General features: G+C 42.3%; 2 protein-coding genes across 22 annotated transcripts in view; one reads left to right on the forward strand and one right to left on the reverse strand.

The window, feature by feature from the left end:
* Positions 1-18709, forward strand: part of LOC139542512 (lamina-associated polypeptide 2, isoforms beta/delta/epsilon/gamma-like) — a 40641-nt gene that overhangs the window by 8252 nt on the left and 13680 nt on the right. For 3 of the 21 annotated variants that reach the window (XM_071348026.1, XM_071348023.1, XM_071348028.1), the window contains exons 1-2: positions 11715-11954; positions 12057-12146. The exons of 16 other annotated variants lie outside the window; for them this stretch is intronic. The gene's annotated coding sequence lies outside the window, so the exon portion shown is untranslated. Of the gene's footprint in view, positions 1-10988; positions 11121-11714; positions 11955-12056; positions 12147-18709 lie in introns of those variants that run through there. 2 more of the 21 variants (XM_071348016.1, XM_071348021.1) reach the window with 2 other exon arrangements.
* On the reverse strand, positions 5318-11369 carry LOC139542511 (uncharacterized). The gene is made up of 5 exons (XM_071348010.1): positions 11233-11369; positions 10951-11058; positions 10574-10852; positions 10344-10448; positions 5318-10229 (listed from the first exon to the last, which is right to left on the reverse strand). Exons 1-5 carry the CDS (start codon positions 11246-11248, stop codon positions 9832-9834), a joined length of 906 nt encoding a protein of 301 aa, XP_071204111.1. The 5' UTR covers positions 11249-11369; the 3' UTR covers positions 5318-9831.

Here is an 18709-nt window from a genome sequence, read left to right on the forward strand (position 1 = left end):
AGCCCTCGGAGGTCTCTTCGGAAAACTCTTTTCAAGTCTTTAAAAATATGTATGGTTTGTTCCCACTTCGCCGTAAGAAAAAAATGACTTTTAAATTCCTAGTGGGTGACTTGGTGCGTATATCAAAGTTGAGGGGTGTTTTCGACAAAAAATACGAACAAGGCTTTAGCTCGGAGTTGTTTACCGTTACCGAATGTCTGCCACGCATTCCGCCGGTCTACAAATTAAAAGATTATGACGGGGATCTTATAGAGGGATCTTTTTATGAGAAGGAATTACAGAAGGTCCAGTTGGGTAAAGACAAAGTCTTTCACGTGGAGGAGATTCTAGATCAGAAGAGAGAAAAGGGTAAAAAATGGTTACTGGTCCGCTGGAAAAACTGGCCTCAAAAGTTCAACAGTTGGGTATTGGAGCAGGATGTGGTGGAGGCAACGGGGATTAATTTAAACCCCTAGTCATGATAACTAGCGCATCATTCGCGTGTACACAGTTGGGCATCATGGAACACAGCGGCTTCTACCTGACTCTCCCCAGTAATGCGTCGGCACAGATATATCGTAATAATCAGAGTTCGAAGTATACAACCAATTTTCCAAAGCCTATAGAGTTATCAGAGGCTTGGGAAGTAGGTCTCAGCGAGATTACATACCCCCATAGTTGGTATAATATCAAAGCTAAGGACCGTGATTTTTATTGCAAAAGGTTCTCGGAACCTGCGAAACTTATTAAGCTTAAAAAAGGTTTCTATAGAACCGTCGACAGGATCGTCTCAGAGTTGAATGAACACCTAACCCTGAACAAGATGGAAATATTCCTATTCTACAATCCAATCCATAAAAGGATACAAATCTCAGGGCCTGCTAACGGAGGTATAAAGACCAGCGGTAATTTATCCTACATGTTGGGGATGGGTCCCAATAAATGGACGTATGTGAACGATAAATTATTCCCATTCCCTGCGGATATACATGCAGGCTTTTACAACATATTTGTCTATACCGACATCATAACCTATCAAAGGGTCGGAGACAGCTGTGTGCCCCTCCTGCGAACAGTTCATATAGACGGCAAGGATGGGGACATCGTCACTGTCAATTATGACAAGCCGCACTACGTACATGTCAGCAAGAACTATATTGAAAACATTCTGGTTGAGCTTAAAACGGATCAGAACGAAAACATTGAATTTACTTATGGTAAAACGATTGTAAAACTCCACTTTAGACCCACCAAAACCTCTCTACATATATAATAGCTGTATTATATTTATAAACATAATACAAATAAAAGTGTTATGGAGCACCATCAGCTCGACCCTAACCGTTATGTTTCATACTATGTGGATCAAGTGGGTAATGGACTACCAGGATATCATGGAGCGCCGACAATGTATGGTTCGGGGATAGGAGGTATATTCCGTAACCTCTTCAGGATGGTTTTACCGTTTATGAAGAGAGGCTTCAGCATAGCCAAACCACATTTAAAATCAGCGGCTAAAAATATAGTAAGTGAGGTTGTAGCCAATGCTATGACCCGAAGGGCGTCACCAGAGGTGGAGCATCAAGAAGGCTCGGGGCTTATGATATTGTCTCGAAGGCCAAAAAAGAGACCCCCTGGTTTAAGGCGTAGGCCGGCACCTAAAAAGCGGCGGTTAACTGTTAAAAGAACCTCAGTAAGTCAAAGACGGGGTAAAGTGAGGAGGTCTGTACCAAAACAGGCTAAAAGAATACTAGGAAGTATTTTCTAAAAGAATAAGTGACATGGCTCTTTTACATCGAATGTCCTCTGAAGCTATAAAGACAGAACTCGATCTTTTCACGGCACCGTTAACGCAGCATTCAATAGATAGATCCAGTTATGTGGAGATAGCCCCTCTCTCTGCTATTACCGATAACGGGCCTATCGAATTTTTCATACCAGGCCATGGTGACAACTATCTGGACCTCAACAACACCTTGGTGCATTTACGTCTAAAAGTGACCAAAAGAGATGGGTCTAATATTGCAGGCGATGCCAAAGTGAGTCTCATTAATTACCCCTTGGCCACCATTTTCTCCCAAGTTGATGTGACTTTGGGTGAACGCCTAATCAGTCAAAGCAGCGCTACATACCCTTATAGAGCCATCATGGAGTGTTTACTAAACTACTCCGAAGACACTCTCAAAACCCAATTTAGCGCCGGGCTGTTTAGCAAGGATACTGCAGGAGCCTCTATGGAATCGACAGACCCTTCCACCGGTGCAAACAAAGGACTAGCGGCACGAGCTCGCTACTGCGCCGAATCTCGAGAGTTTCATTTGCTAGGCCCTATACACTCTGACATTTTCTTTCAAGAACGGTTACTCTTAAATTCGGTTGATTTAAGATTAAAATTAACCAGGGCCAAGGATGATTTTTGCCTGATGTCTCCCCAAGACGGGGATTTTAGTTTGAAAGTGTTGGGGGCAACCCTTTTTATTAAAAAAGTATCTGTATCTCCGGCCGTGCGCCTGGGTCACTCACATGCTTTGATGAAAGGAAATGCCCTTTACCCTCTCCAAAGAATTACCATGAAAACCTTTAGCATACCTGTGGGCAGTAGAATCTGCAGTCAAGAAAACCTATTTCTAGGCCCTTTACCTAGATATGTGGTTATAGGTCTGGTTGATCACGCCTCTAATACGGGCAGTTTAGATAAAAACCCCTTTAATTTTCAGCACTTCAATGCAGAGTATGTAGCGCTCTGTCAGGACGGACGTCAGGTTCCGGCGAAGGCTTTCCAACCACAATTTAATAACAACATATCTGTGCGAGAATTTTACAATCTATTCCTGGCTACAGGGCGACATCTAAAAGATCTCTCTTTACCTATTGACAGAAATGATTTTGCAGAGGGTTACACATTGTATGCTTTCAATTTATCACCTGATGATGACACCTCAGGAAATCTGTCTGTGGTGTCCCAAGGTAACCTCAGGCTGGAAATGCGTTTCCGTACACCTTTAGCCTGTACAGTTAGCATGATTGTTTACGCATGCTCTGATTCAATCTTGGAAGTGAATGCCCGAAGACAGGTCTTAGTGGATTATTATTAAGGACCTTTGAACAAAGACATGAATACCCAAGAGTTGGACGGGCTCATGAGCCGCTTGATTGGAAAACAATTTTGTGGAGTGTTGGCTTGTGATGAATTACCTATTGAGATATGGCCTGAGAGGCCTGCAATGTTTATTGTCAATACCCATCCTAAACACATGCCTGGTGAACATTGGCTAGCTATGACATTAGAACAGGAAGGTGGACGAAAAATCTCAACTTTTTTTGATTCCTATGGCTTTCCCCCCGGTTTTTCACATTTCCCTAAATCTATTAAAGATTTTTTGACCCTAAACGGTACAAAGATCTACTACAACATCAAACAAGTGCAAGATAACCTTTCCACTACATGCGGTCACCACTGTGTATTTTACCTGTGCCAAAGAGCCCGGGGAGTTTCTTTTGAAGATGTTATGTCTCTTTATAAGGATGATTTAAGAAGTAATGATAACCTTGTATCTTGTTTTGTTAGAAAATATCAAAAGTGTTCAAATGTGTGTCCTTTAAGAACGCGTAATCAAGGCGTATGCTCACGTCATATGTTTCAAGAATGCCACAAATGTTAACTTGCTTATTTTTCAAATAAAAAATTTATTGAATTTAATCATAGTCATTCAAAAGTCATTTTCAAAAGTCTAACCACGCCGAGAGATCGGGTTTAGGAAAAGGTCCTGAGACGTTCATGGGAGTAAATGAGTTAGCATCATCGCTTTCATAGGGGGACGGTGTCGTTGGGGCATCTTTAGGGGTGCTGTATCTCGTTGAAGGCTTTTGTTTTAAAGCTTGAATCTGTTGACGAAGCTTATGGTTGGGTACACCGGAGAGGGGGATGTTGAGGATTGCCAGGGCCTTAAGAAACTGACGCCAGCCGGGAGGCCTTCGGTCATCAGCAACCTTGTGGGCAGCCGTGGTACTTTTAAGCAAGTCCTGCATATGGGACCCCCTAACCACAGAGCCCTGAAGGATAAACTCTCCAGAGTCGTTCCAAGCAGCTATCCCCTTTGAGTCTTTTATCTTGTTCATAATGTATTTAACATTCTTCCTGTTACGTAAAGGCACATGTGTCAGTAGGTCATGCATAACTTTATCTTCAAATGGCATTTGAGCTTCACCCGACATATTATCTCCACTAGGTAAGATCGCCGGTACAGGCCTTACAGGGGCATGGCTATCGTTAGGTTCGACATCTGTTAAAGGGTCCGGTAGGGAAAGGGTTAAATGGTTAGTCTCTCTCTCCCCTTGCTTTACCCGAGTCAAATACCTTTGCATTAGGTTTGTGTATTTTTGAATCTTATCATAGGGGTTCAATCCTTTTCGGTTCAAAACATCCTTCATGGCCGTATCCAAATCATTTTCCGCTGTTTGTCTGATATCTTCAGGACCCTGCATTTGTTTTTTAAGTCTATCCAACTCTTGTTGAGGCACCAAGTACATTTTAGTGGCCATCACACCACGTGTTCAACCCCCACGTCTGGCCGCAATAAGGCTGGTGATGAAGGGCACGGCTATACTGAGTAAAGGTAGAAGAAAACCCCCAGACTGTTGTATACTATGTCTTTTCTTTTGAAGACTGGCCCTTTTATTGGCAAAGAGTTTGATCGCTGTCTTTTGTCTCCTTAATTTTTTCAATTGGTTCAGGGTGAGTGGAATGCGTCCTTTGAGAAGATTCAAAGCAATCTCACATAGGGCTAATATGAGATCTGAAGAACAGCGACCCAAGATGGCCTTCCGTTCTTTAGCTGTAGACCCCACTAGCCTTCTCAAGAGGGGGAGGTTTCTTTTTAAACGCAGAGACATAGCGTTTACTTTTTAGGAAGGTATGCAGCAGGCCTCTCCCCCGGAAACAGCCCTGTACGTAGCCTAAGGTGTTCTGGAGTATTTGCTTTTAAATCCACGATTAAATAAGAAAATGGCTCTTTGGTAGCGTCCTCATAGCTCTCCATAAAGTATGATTTCCGTCCAGGGTACATCTGCTGAGCTAGAGTGCTAATTTGCAGTTTGTCTCTAGGATTTTTAAACAATACCATGTAGTTGGCATTCAAGCTAATGGTCCGACTATTTTTACCTTGGTGAAACACATTCTGGACCAAGTAAAGCACGGACAGGTTTCTATGATGAGTATATTGGGTAAAAGCTCGTGCAATTTCAGGGTGTTCGCTACCAGCAAATAGCATATCGTCCAAAACCAGCAGATTATTTACATGTGGGGGGAGAAGTTCATCATCAGACAGAGAATCGGGTATTCCTTCAACAAACTTGATTTTTATTGTCTTCAATAATTCATCATACAGAGGTTGGTAACATGAATAACACCATACAATATTGTCAGGCTTTTGAGATAACACATGTTCAGAATTCTCTAAAATACTTTTTACAAAAAAAGTTTTACCACTGTTTGAAGGGCCTGCAATTAATGCTGAAAAAGGCAATTGTAGACGGGGGTCAAAACCCTCGACAGCAGTCATAATATCTTAAGCTTTAAGACACACTGGGGCTTGTAGCATAAGTCAGTAGCCAAAGGGCAATGTGGTACCGTCAGGCAATAGCTGTCTCTTGTCATAGACTACCCTGAATCTTTTAGTGAGTGGTGCGTTTCTTAGATGGAACCCCTTTTTATCCCTCACTATTTTGTTGTAGGAGCTCAAAATCTCCAAGTCACTATTCTTGTCCTTTACGAACCCCTCGACCAAGCGCGTGATTGATTCCAAGTTTACACGCGGTGCATTTTCATAGTTTTGAGTCACGCCTTTGGCTTTCAACACCACGTGATTGGCTTTAGTCCTAAAAGCATAGCTTTTTGGACCACATGAGGACCATTCTGTAATATGGTCACCCTCTTCGAGTTCACTCGTTAAACCCCCAAGATAGTTGCTAAGTGGGGGGTTCCAATCCCCCGGTTTGCTTACATAGACCACAGAGTCTGTGTCGTGGTAAAGAACCCGCCTCTGAAGCTGTTCCATGAGGGTGTACAGTTCAAGGCGGCCATAGGCTGTGGTAAATGCTGCAAGAAACACATTTACATTACCCGGGGGTAGAACCCACTTTTGGTGGCGCCTCCATTGCACCAAGGCAATGTCTTGACTCAAGAAGGAAAAATGTGAAATTTCGTATTGGTCAGAAAAAACAAATTCCAAAAATTCTTCGGGGTCTTTAATGATCGAAGTTGTTAGCATATTGCATCTCTGCGCTAATTTCCCCCAAAGGGAGTTCAAGTACAATTTCGACACATTTCTTTTGGTTTTGTTGACCTCTATTCTGTCAGGGTCAAGAAGTATGCCTTCTCTGTCATGGTAGTCTTGAATGTACTGGTCTTTACTTTCTTGATCTGTGACCGATGCAGGATAGCCTGAAGCCATCTGCTTGCATCTCAAGAAGGTTTTGATGTACTCTTTAAAAAGTGTGTCTGATTTCCTGGAAAAGTTCCACACTTCAAAGATTTTGGCCACACGATACCCCTTCTCTAAAGCCTTAGAGAATTCTACAGTGACCCATACACCGGTCAGGGCTCTTTCTTGATCTGTGTGATCACAGGGGTTTTCCTGGTTGTGGTTTTCACAGCATGTGCGACAAAGGGGAAAGAAAAGTTTTCCTTTAGGACCCTTGTAAGGCAACACAGGTATAAACAGCCCCCTAGGAGGGTAGACAGTCGCTTTGATTAAACCAAAATAATTTTGGGGTTCGTCAAAGTCGCTGTGAATAATTTCAGGATGCCCTATAGGATAGAATGAGGAACTCATTACATGAGGATATAGGGATGTAAAATCTACATAGCCTATTGTCTCGTCGGGTTGAGCTACATAACGCAATGTCAAAGCATTGGTCCGGCCTCCAAACAAGGCCTGTCGCGGTTCCAGGGGCTCTGGAGGGTCATAATGGGTAAGGAAGGCCTTAACACTAGGATCTGCCTTTTTGAGGGCTGTCCATTCGTGCTCCCACAAAACCACAACTTTTAACCCGTAAGTAGCCTTTAAAGAATTCAGTTTGTCTTGAAACTCTTGGTACATTTCCCCAAAAGTCTTTTGGGTTAGGACACACAAGGCCTGGGGGACAAAGCATAATTTACAACCGTGGAAGAAACAACCGTTGTACTCATACACTGTCTCAACCCCGTCAATCTGTGTGTATCCATCTACATGGTAAGGCCCAAAAGCCTTCTCCCCCCGATTCAAAGCATGTTGGATAAAAATATCTTTATCCTGGCCCAAGTACTCCAACCATTGAATGGAACCACTAGAGTAGGCCTTGAATTGGCGTCGGTAGTTGTCTGGCGATGGGATAGCTATAGATTCAGGAGTTAGATAGTGTGTACGATAGGTTTTCATGCACGCTGATGCAATAGTTGTACAGCTCCAGGGGTCAATGCCCGCATCTTTGATTACCTCTTCTCTGAATCTGAGGCATCCTTCACGAAGTATAACAACGTCATTGTCACAGTATGATTCCATCTCTTTATGGAAATCAAAAGTGCCATGTCTTACGGTCTCGTACCATGTCATGAATCTCTCACGCTCTTTGGGAGACATTTGATCACACCCGTACATTTCGGGGGATGGATAAGAGCCTATATAATGTAGATTCTCCTCAGATGTGAAGAAATGAGGGAAATAGCCTTTGACAGAGTTTTCAAAACCCAAGGCCTCTGGCATTTGAGCCAATCTCATGGGTAAGAAGCTTAAGCTGTCGATGTATCTCTGTTTGAAGGCGGGGTCAACAAAGCATAATATTTTACTCCCTTGAGCTATGACACTGGGGGCCACGCCTTGCTGTATCAAAGGGTTCAGAAGCAGATAGGCGTCATAGGCCCTAGCATTGTGAGCTATAAACGTGAAGTTTCTGTACTGGGCTTTTCTAAAATGTTTTAGAAAGAGCCGGGCACAATTGGGCCCCTCGGCCGACCACTTTTCACCCTTGAAAGTCATGGTGGATACAAAAATAGGCAAATGAACCCCTGATTGCTGATTTGTCTCAAAATCATAAAAAACATATTTCTCTGTATGTTCATCTTCAGCCAAGGGCTGAATGTAACACTCATGTGTTACTTCTTGAAGCACTTCCGCGTCTCTGCTTTTCAAAGGCCCTCTACAGATTGGGCAATGTATAATTCCACAAACATGGGGTTTAGGGCTGTCTATTTTAAGGTTGTAATTGCAATGACATTTTGGACATTTCTTGTTAATGTCACAACTGCTTACAGATTTACAGGCCTTGGGGTGCCATGTTTCAGTTTTGTGTTTTTCGTAACAGTAGGCCGAACGACATGTGCGGTGACAATCCTCACAGGGTGTCAAGTTTAGCATTTGCATAGGGCAATGTTTATCCAGACATACTGAACAGTTATAACGGCACGAGTGCCCCCCCATGCGTGTGTAGCCGGTATGACAGGCTTGACAGACATATGGGGCGCCTAAAAAGGCTGTGATGTTAGTTACGGCATAGTAATGCTCATTTTGCACATAAAAATACATAGTCTTAGGATGTGGTTCGGGTATATTTTGGAACTTGAGGAGAGCGTCATTAGCCCTACTGTGGTACAAAACCACAATCTTGATGTTCAGAAAGTTTTCAAATTTGACTATGTCTGAGAAAGCCACAGCATCCTGTATACCGAGACCCACAGCAGTTTGTAGCTCTCGAGCTTTTTGTAACGAGGCTAGATCAGTACATCCTGGGCTGAGTAAGTGGGCCAGACCTAGGGCAAAGCATAGCTTATTACCAGGATTGGGAACGATTATGAGGTAGGCCCTTTTATTGCTTATGATTTCGGACTGCATTAAACTCTCGAGCTTTCGTCTCTGACCCCCGCCCCCTTGTGGTTGACGTACTAATTGTACTACAAGTTCGAGGGTCCTATCTGCTAGCACGTTTAAATTTGACTGAACAAGGCGTTCTAGCAGTTTAACAAATTGTTCAAGATCTGCTTCACCATTCTGTAAAATAAGCGATACACGGCTCTGCAGACTGTCTCCACAAATTTCCAACTGTAAGAGATCCCTAGGTTCGCTATAATCTCTAACCCTATCTAACAGTTCATTCAAAGTGTCCATAAGCATTACGTAAAACACAGCATATTCCCGAATCTGACCCCCCCATGCGAAATTGAAAAACTGTCGAACCTCAATATTGTGGAATTTATTTCGGCGCAAAACATGTACACTTCGATCAAGACCTCCCCCCTCCAGATTTGCTAGGCAATTGTCCAACTGTTCAAAAACATCGTATTGGGTTTCAGACTCTTCGGACATTGGTGTTAAAGGCTGATTTATAGGTGTCTGGGGTGCCGAATTAAACCTTGGGTTCTCGTTCTGTACACTGAGCTCAAGACCGCCCCCCTCCAGATTTGCTAGACATTTGTCCAACTGTTCAAAAACATCATATTGACTTTCAGACTCTTCGGACAATGTTGTTAAAGGCTGTCTTAGAGGTGTATGTGGGGCCGAATTAAACCTAGGGCTCGCGTTAAGCTGGGTAATTAGAGATATGATGGTTTCGGGAATCTGTGATAACATGTTTTCCTCGGAAGGCCCTGACTCATTCATACGTGTAATAATGTCTATGAGTTCGGAGGGAATCTGTGATAATAGATTTTCATCTATTGTCATTATGTCAATTACCCCCGAATCATTCATATGGTTCACTATATCTTGGAGCTCTGTAGGGATCATGGCTAAGAGGGTTTCAATTGTCTCACTTAGGTCTATAGGGGGCGCCATTTGTCTAATTAAGGATGTGTGTGTGTGTGTTTACATGTGTGTTTTTTTAACGGCGGTATTTGCTTGTTTTAGCCCTAATGTTTTTTAACATACGGGGTAGCTCGCTACGCCAGAATGACACATCCTGATTGTATTGATGCTCGAGTAGAATACACATGCGCCTCTGGAGTAGAGCCTTTCGTGATTTTAAACCCAGGGTAAACGCTTTGAAAAAACGGTCTTGTTCTATTTCAGAATCTGCTGTTGCCCCCACAGAATTGGCCGATTCAAGAAGGTTGGCAGCTTCACAGAACATCAAATCGTCTACCTCAGAAATGTCATTTAAATCTTTGAAATCATCAGGTTTCGCTGTTTTCTTGACTGGTGTCTTTGGAGCCTCCTCGGGGATGCTTGTCTGGGCATCCTCCGATGTTTGTGTGTTGTCTTTATAAGCCGGTGAGGAGTCTGAAATAAAAAATAATACATACAAAAATAGGTTATTAACCCTAAAACTATGTTAAAAATGCCAAATACATTTCAGATATAAGCCTATATATTAACAATACATTAATTAAATACCTCGGCTTTTTTGACGAGGGCTGTTCTGAAGAAGTTCTGAAACCAGGGGCTGATGTCTTTGTTCAGCCAGTATTACAGCATCTGCAGGTTCGGTAGATGTTGAGCCTGAAAAAAAAAAAAAAACAATATAAGGCCTGGTTTTAACATATTTCGACATAAAAAAAAAAATATATATAAATAAAAAAATAATAAAATAACGCTATAAATAATAATATATAATTGATTCATACCTTGTCCTTGGAACGAGGTCTCGTGAATATCGGCCAAGTAGAATTGTTCGGGTGAAGCGGAACTGTGGATCTGAGCACTAATTATCCTTTGGTGTTTAGAAATATGGGGGACAACGTTGTCCTGTCCCAGGGGAGTTGACCTGCCGTTTAAATCCTGTGTTCGTGGCTTGTGTGTAAAAACATCCGGTTCATAGGGGATAATTGTCTCGTAGTCATATGCTTGGCAGAAACCGTTCAGGCTCCATAGGGCCTCGTTTAACCTTCTAGGCTTTAGGTCCTCTGTAAACATATAAAATAACTTTTAATATAAGATGCCCACACTTTTTGTTTTTAAGGTATAAATATTTTTATGTATGGAATTCTTGGAGCTTACTTACGTTTACAATTCAGGGTAGGCGTTTGTTTGTCTGCACTTTGTTCCGGAGCCCCATTGGATGGTTCGAGCTCAGTTATACCTCGGAGTATCTGCGTGAATGCTTCAGAATCTATAAAACATTCGACAATATTAAAGCTATAATCACTTTAGCTAATATTGCCTTGTTATACGGTAAGCATACTGGTCCTAATGCTTGTTTAATATTTCTATAACATACCCCGCTTTTCAAACAATTCCCCACAACAACCAAATCTAATATAAAGATTTTATTTCAAGAACTCACCTTGCGATAGATCCATTAGACTGTTTTCCCCGATTATCTTTTTAACGCTTCAGTCCGATAACGATTCTTGGAGTTTCTGGAGGTGCTGTTTGCATCGGAACTAAAACGCTGCTAACATTGCCCCTGGTTTCTAGCGCTTTTGTACCCTACGACCTAGAGAAAAACCCCTGAATGATTTTTACATAGCATTTGGGGTTTGTCGTTTTTTCGGGCTATACCCCCGCCCATGGTATATTTGACACATTTCAAACACATGGTATTGGGTGTGTCTAAACATTAGGATCCTTTTGGATCTTCTAAAATCTCCGGGGTGCTAGCACCTAGATGCAGGGGTGGGGTGGTCTCGACATCGCTGGGATGAATGACTTTTTAGCCCACCTAAAAAATAGTTTTATGAAAGGCCTTTAAGATTAGGAGTCGTAAGACACAATATTATTGTTGGGGGGTAGGCATCTGTTTTGCAGGCTAGTGTAAACCTTGGTTTCAAACGACCCCCCCTGGCATAGAGCGAGAGAGAGAGAGAGAGAGAGCCTTGAGCGCAGATGCAAGGGTATTTTTTTAACACACACACCCCAGCCCCCCACTTTTTCTGTTTTTGAAACACACACAGCCACTAAAGAAAACTCCCTCACGCACATACGCGCGCACATGGCTTTTTCCGCAAGTTTTTTCTCAGGGACAGACTGCGCTAAGAGTGAACAAACGCGAGAGTTCATAACGTGGTGAGATTCTGATTTTAAAACCATTTATTTCATTCAAAATATTTAGTACATACATTTTATAGCCTTACATTATTAAGGTCTTTTACGATGCCTTTCTTACAGATCCAGGGATCTGATGCAACCACCCGCCATTGTCCGTGTCGAGTTCGCCCTCAAAAGGCAAGGCTCTCTTGCTAGGTACATCAACACTTGGTAAGTTTTCACTCCAGGGGTAGATCCGACGTCGGGCCTTTTGGTCTTGACTCTGTCTCAAGGAAAGCCTCGCCCAGCGCTGTAACTGTTCACCATTTTGGAAGAGAATGTCCAGCTTATTCATAAGGGTTATGAAAATCGGATAATCCAACCATTTAAAACTAAACACAGGCATAAAAAAGTTGACATCTTTGCAGGCTCTGGAAGCTACAGGAGAATTGACAGACTTTGTAGCATTAGCACCATCATAAAATTCACAGGCTAAAATTGTCACTTTGTTGTCAGGGCTATAGTCCATTGAAGCGATTCTTAGAGCTTTCAGATCACTGCGTCCGCAGACCTGTTCTTGCAACGCATATCCTGGCACATTTGTACCACTCAGAGCCTGTTCAATTTTACAGAGAGCCAGCCTGATCTTTAGCCATTCTCTCATCCCCAGAGCAGGAGAAAAAATCCCAGGTTTTGCCTGATAAATGGGTTTGGATCCACTGTCTGTGAATATCTTTACCGTAGAATCCTCAGGGTGGAATATGTAAGACATAGGGCCCTCACTCGTACCCAAAAATCCTTTAAAACATTCTGGAGCTTCACACAGAACTTTTTCAAGGCTTTGGTCACTGGGTTCATGACAAGCCGAGCATAACATCCCTAAAATTGGCATAGGTGTCATTTTTGTTTAATATTCAGGGGGTTATCTTGTGCACTCTTAAACAGGAATTGTTCAGCGGCTTTATAAGGGGCATTAACCAACCCAAACCGTGAGAAACAGTAACAGGTTGACCTGACACATGGTCACTTACTCAACCCCACCAACCCCCTGGGCATGCACCCTTCTACATGACATAGGGTCATAAATCATTACATAGGGTCATAAATCAGGCTTGGGTCATCAATCATTAACGGCCTGTCAAATGGACCCTTACTCACCCCATAGCCCCCACCTAACCAGGCTTGCCTGACCAGAAGACATGCACACGTCATCACTACATAGGGTTCACATAGAGTTCACATAGAGTTCACATAGGGTCATCAATCAAATTTTGACACGTCACATCTACTTTAATCTCTCTAACAAGGGTACTGACTGTATCCTAAACATAGACCATGATGAAGGAATATAACTTTTCCCCGATCACTTGCAGATATTCATAGCCCCGTTTATTATTGTACTTTATTTATATCACAAAATAGTGTCTCAAAATCAACAACAGGCTCATCATCAATTAACTGAAAAGTGTAAATGTTTTGTCTGAAAATGAAACTAATCAGCTGTCCATCATTTAGGAACATACAGTGCTGTGAAAAAGTATTTGCCCCCTTCCTAATTTCTTATTTTTTTGCACATTTGTCACACTTAGTATTCGAACACAGCTATAGATTGCCACCTGTGCTAGTTATTTATCTAGCGTGCAGGGTTGGGTAGGTTACTTTCTAAATGTAATCCTTTACTAGTTACCTGTCAAATTTTCAGCAGTAACGTTTGGATCACTCAAACTCAGTAAAGCAATCTGATTACTTTCAGTTACTTTTTGATTACTTTCCTGTTAAGTGGTTGCCATGAATTTCATATTAACTTACAAGCAGCCCGATGGCAAGTAAAATTCTGTATTTCATATTACAGTATAGTTCCTGTAATATAAATATGGTATCAAAGCAAGTACTGTGTAATGAGAAACACTAGACCTACAGTACTGTGTTATACTGTAAAAAGTAAATGCTACCATCATCGGCATGAATTAATGACATTTATTGAGGAGAGGGTTTTGTATTTTACTGTAATTACAAGGGATTGGTGGAAGCAGGTTGGCTGCTTGGTAAAGTGTTTATAAATTACAGCATATTAATAAATATTTGGTGTTTTTATATCACTTGCACTTATAGAGGCCTCAACAAAGGCTTCCAAACTGGCAGCGACTACAGGGCAAAACAGACCAAAAGGACATGGCAAAATACTCAACCATTTAAGGTTTAAGACTTTCTGCCACTCCAATCTTTCCCCTAAACATTTTTAATTGATGGGGCACTATAACCACATAGGAGTTAAATTGGTACAGCATTCTCACTCACAGGTGCAACAAATGTAGCCTCTTACAACGCACACCTCAATATGTTAATGAGACAGAGACAACAATACCATGCACCCACTAGTGGGTACGGTACTGTATTCTGTGGGGTGGAATTACAGCACCATTTGAAATGCAGCATTTTTCCCACAAAGCACAATTTACAGTATACTACAGTTAAACTTTTCCGATTTAATTTATATATATATTTTTTACTGTTGATAATACCTAAAATTACCGTGTAAATTACTGTTTTCCATTAGTGAGGCATTAGAAGAACACAAAAAGGATCCAAGAAACACTTGTGCCTTTTTTCAATGCTGAATTGAATGTCATTGAGAAAACAAAGGTGTCATGATTTATTAAATTTTGTTGCAAACATCCTTTCTTAATTTAGATGTAATCCAATAATTAATAATTTCGTTTTAATTTTTTTTATTCTATAATCTGATTATAATATATTTGCTAGCAACGTAATTTTTGGGGGTAATCAGATTACATGTAACTGATTACATGTAGTCAGTCACTCCCCAGCCCTGCTAGCGTGCCAAAGAACACCTGCGTGTAAGCTAACTGGGCAGGAAGTGTAGTTCATCAACTGGAGGCACACACAGTGTATGGATCTGTGCGAAACTGCTACAGTATCTTTAATTATTTGAAAGATTATTTCTCGCTGACATGAATGATAAAGGGCATATCAGCATATGTTTCGAAAACCGTTTTAGAAAGCGATGATTATTGACGTTTCTAAACGTTAAAACCCAGGGTCGGAATTGTAGTTTACACTGAGCCAAATGTGGGCGACTGTAATGGCTGAAAACCCTAGTGTTTGACAGCTACAGAGTCATTTGCTCACCAAAGTATGTTCAAATGGTTTAAGCTTAGCTACTACTATACTTTACTGTACTATACTAAAATGTTGTATGTAGTGTTTAAATAATGATTTCATTGTGTATGGGGGCAGATCTTCTGGTAAATTAAGTTAAACATTATTGATACTGTCCTGGGGTGACTGCCTAAAGTGAAGGGAGCACACAGGGTGGCATGCAGCTGTTGTAGCCCCATATCAACTGATACCCTGAACTCTGCAAGGTCAACCCTGAACTCTGCAAGGTCAGCTATATAGTTGGCCTAGCTGACTGGACTGCAGGGAGGGGCCCATGGAGGGGGTGAGGGGCTGTCTTCCAGAACTGGGTTGCCAATGCCATGCCATCATTCAGTGTGGTTTCAGACTTTGCTAGAGCTTAATGTTTTACTGCACTACCCACTGACTAGACGGTTGTATTTCTATATTTACATTTGAGAATGTATTGCAGAGAAGGATTGCCCACAGGCACATTAGAGTCATGCTGATCTCTTCTTCCCACACCTGTTTATATACACTCACTGATCAGTTTTAGGTAGCACACAACTAGTACCTGGTCGGACCTCCCTTTGCCTGCAGAACAGCCTGAATTCTTCAGGGCATTTTACAAGGTGTCGGAAACGTTCCACAGGGATGTTGGTCCATGCTGACACGATGCCTCACGCAGTTGCTGCAGATTGGACGGCGGTACATTCATGCTGTGAACAGCCCATTCTATCTCATCCCAAAGATGCTCTATTGGGTTGAGGTCTGGGGACTGACCAGGCCACTCAAGTAAACTGAACTCGCTGTCATGTTCCAGGCCATGGTTTTCCACTTCTCAATTGTCCAGTGTTGGGTGATCGTGTGCCAATTGGAGTTACTGCTTCTTGTTTTTAGCTGATCGGAGTGAAACCCGGTGTGGTCGTCAGCTGCAATAGCCCATCCGTGACAAGGATCAACGAGTTGTGTGTTCCGAGGTGCCGTTCTACACACCACTGTTGTACTATGCCGTTATTTGTCCGTTAGCTTGCACGATTCTTGCCATTTTCCTTCGACCTCTTTCATCAACGAGCTGTTTTCGCTCACAGGACTGCCGCTGACTGGATGTGTTTTGTTTGTGGCACCATTCTCGGTAAGCCCTAGACACTGTCGTGCGTGAAAAGCCCAGGAGGGCGGCTATTTCTGAAATACTGGATCTGGTGCGCCTGGCACCGACGATGATACCACACTCAGTCGCTTAGGTCACTCGTTTTGCCCATCCTAACGTTTAATTGAACAGTAACAGAATTCCTCAATGCCCGTCTGCCTACTTTATATAGCAACGGCCATGCGACTCACTGTAGGAGCGAACAATTTTTGTCAACGGGGTGGTGTACCTAATATACTGTGAGTGTATATGGGCTCTATTCTGCTCAAACACATGCTTGATGCTTTCAAAGGCTGGACCTGATTTGTCTTTTTTTGCAACTTACAATACGTCAGCTAGCCTGTCAATGAATGTATATGTAACGGATGTGAAATGGCTAGCTAGTTAGCGGGTACGCGCTAATAGCGTTTCAATCAGTTACGTCACTTGCTCTGAAACCTAGAAGTAGTGGTTCCCCTTGCTCTGCAAGGGCCGCGGCTTTTGTGGAGCGATGGGTAACGACGCTTCGTGGGTGACTGTTGTTGATGTGTGCAGAGGGTCCCTGGTTCGCGCGAGGGGACGGTTTAAAGTTGTACTGTTACATTGATGCTGTTGACCCGGATCACTGGTTGCTGCGGAAAAGGAGGAGGTTGAAAGGGGGGTGAGTGTAACGGATGTGAAATGGCTAGCTAGTTAGTGGGTACGCGCTAATAGCATTTCAATCAGTTACGTCACTTGCTCTTGTAACAGTACTCTTCTTGCGTTGTGTACAATCAATCCTCGACACGAACTCCAAAGTGTAGCACCAGTCATGGAGATTTATTCGCTGGTTTGGTGCTTGTTCACTGGGGCATGTAGTTACCATAATAATACAATTACAATTTAATATCTTTAACAATGTACCTGGTAGGAACAGCACAAAATTGCACGTCATGCAATGCACGGCTCACCATCCAAACTCTGCACTCACGCACTGTACAAAATATATGAACCCCCCCCACCAGACACAGTAAGTTGCTAGCTAGTACTGGCGGGAATTCTTTACAACAAAATGCACAACCAATATTCTCCAAAAAACACTGCATCTTATGTGTGATGTTCGAATAACATTTACAAACCGGTTGATATAAATTGTACATTTAAATCATCACTTGGGAGTATAAAAATCACTTTTGAGTACAGTGCTTTGCAACCAACAACTTACCGCTGGTTTGGTGCTTGTTCACTGGGACGATTCTAACTGAAACATCCTCCCTCGTAAGCAAGCTACGCAAACCAGCCAATAAGATGCCATGTTGAGTAGGTGAAGGCAAGACAAAACTAAAACTAAAGACCCATTGGCTTAACAATAAAGTGGCAAGGGGAATCACCAATATAACCCTGTTACACTCCCCCCTACTGAATTCCACTTGCAAAGAAAAATAATAAAAATACAAAACAGCACTGTGCAAACATACCAGATACAGAAACACTCAACATATGTACAGAATAATCCAGAGAAAAAAAATTGAGATATTTTTATACTACCTAATAGAGAAACTAAAAGGTAAAGCTGTGTATATCAAGGATGCAGACCCTGCTTTAAATCAGTCACTAAATATTCCAGTCATTAGACTATTCTCCTTGAGAATTAGAGTGAAAAGCGGTTGATCAATCCCCTTAGCCCTCATAGGTAAACATGCCTGTTACATGTTAAGTACACTCAGTGACTTTAAAACATCCAAGTAATAAAATAAACTACCATAAGAGAGTTGATCATATCCGTCACATTACCAGCTTGCAACCTCTAATCATGGTCACAATGATGTAAAAGCAAAACAAATAAAAGATGTCAATACCATTGACCCTCTATTCACATATTTAACCTTCAAGAGCTAACTGTCTGCTGATTCATAATCTCAATCAGTCTTGACACTGGTTTAAATAGTCTTCCTGCCCTTGACCTAATACGACCCCGACTACCTTCAACTGCATAAGGGGTAACAGTGTTTTGTACTGTTGCAATAGTGGGTCTGTCAACACAGTCCGTCTGTAACTGATCAGGTAAGGAATGGTCCGAGTTTGGTAGGTCAGTACGGATATCGTAAGTAGACTGGTCAATTAGCTCACTCACTACACTGTTACGGTCTCGGTCAGATTCTTGAAGACTCTCTGATCGAGGCAGACCTTCCAGCTGCAGTATATCTCCCACCGAATCCAAAGGTGGAACATCCTGAGCATCCAAGGATCGCACATCACCCTCCAGGCTTGTGTCACCTGTTCCTTCAGAAGGCAATTCTGACACCCACACTCTTGTTCTGTACTCAGCATCATCATCCACTGCAGTGTCCATGGCAGCTGAGACCATAAGGCTGTCATTCATGCCCTCAGACTCTGTTAATCCAGACATGTCTGTTCCCTCATCAACGGCAGCATGGGGAAGAGGAAGGAAGTTGACTGGCATTATCAGGTTGCGATGTACCGTCTTCTCCCGTCCAGTGGAGCTGTTCTGAATCTTAAAAGTGTGGCTGTCAGCATTCAACCCAGT

The sequence above is a fragment of the Salvelinus alpinus genome, chromosome 17 (assembly GCF_045679555.1).
Source record: "Salvelinus alpinus chromosome 17, SLU_Salpinus.1, whole genome shotgun sequence".
Taxonomy (NCBI): domain Eukaryota; kingdom Metazoa; phylum Chordata; class Actinopteri; order Salmoniformes; family Salmonidae; genus Salvelinus; species Salvelinus alpinus.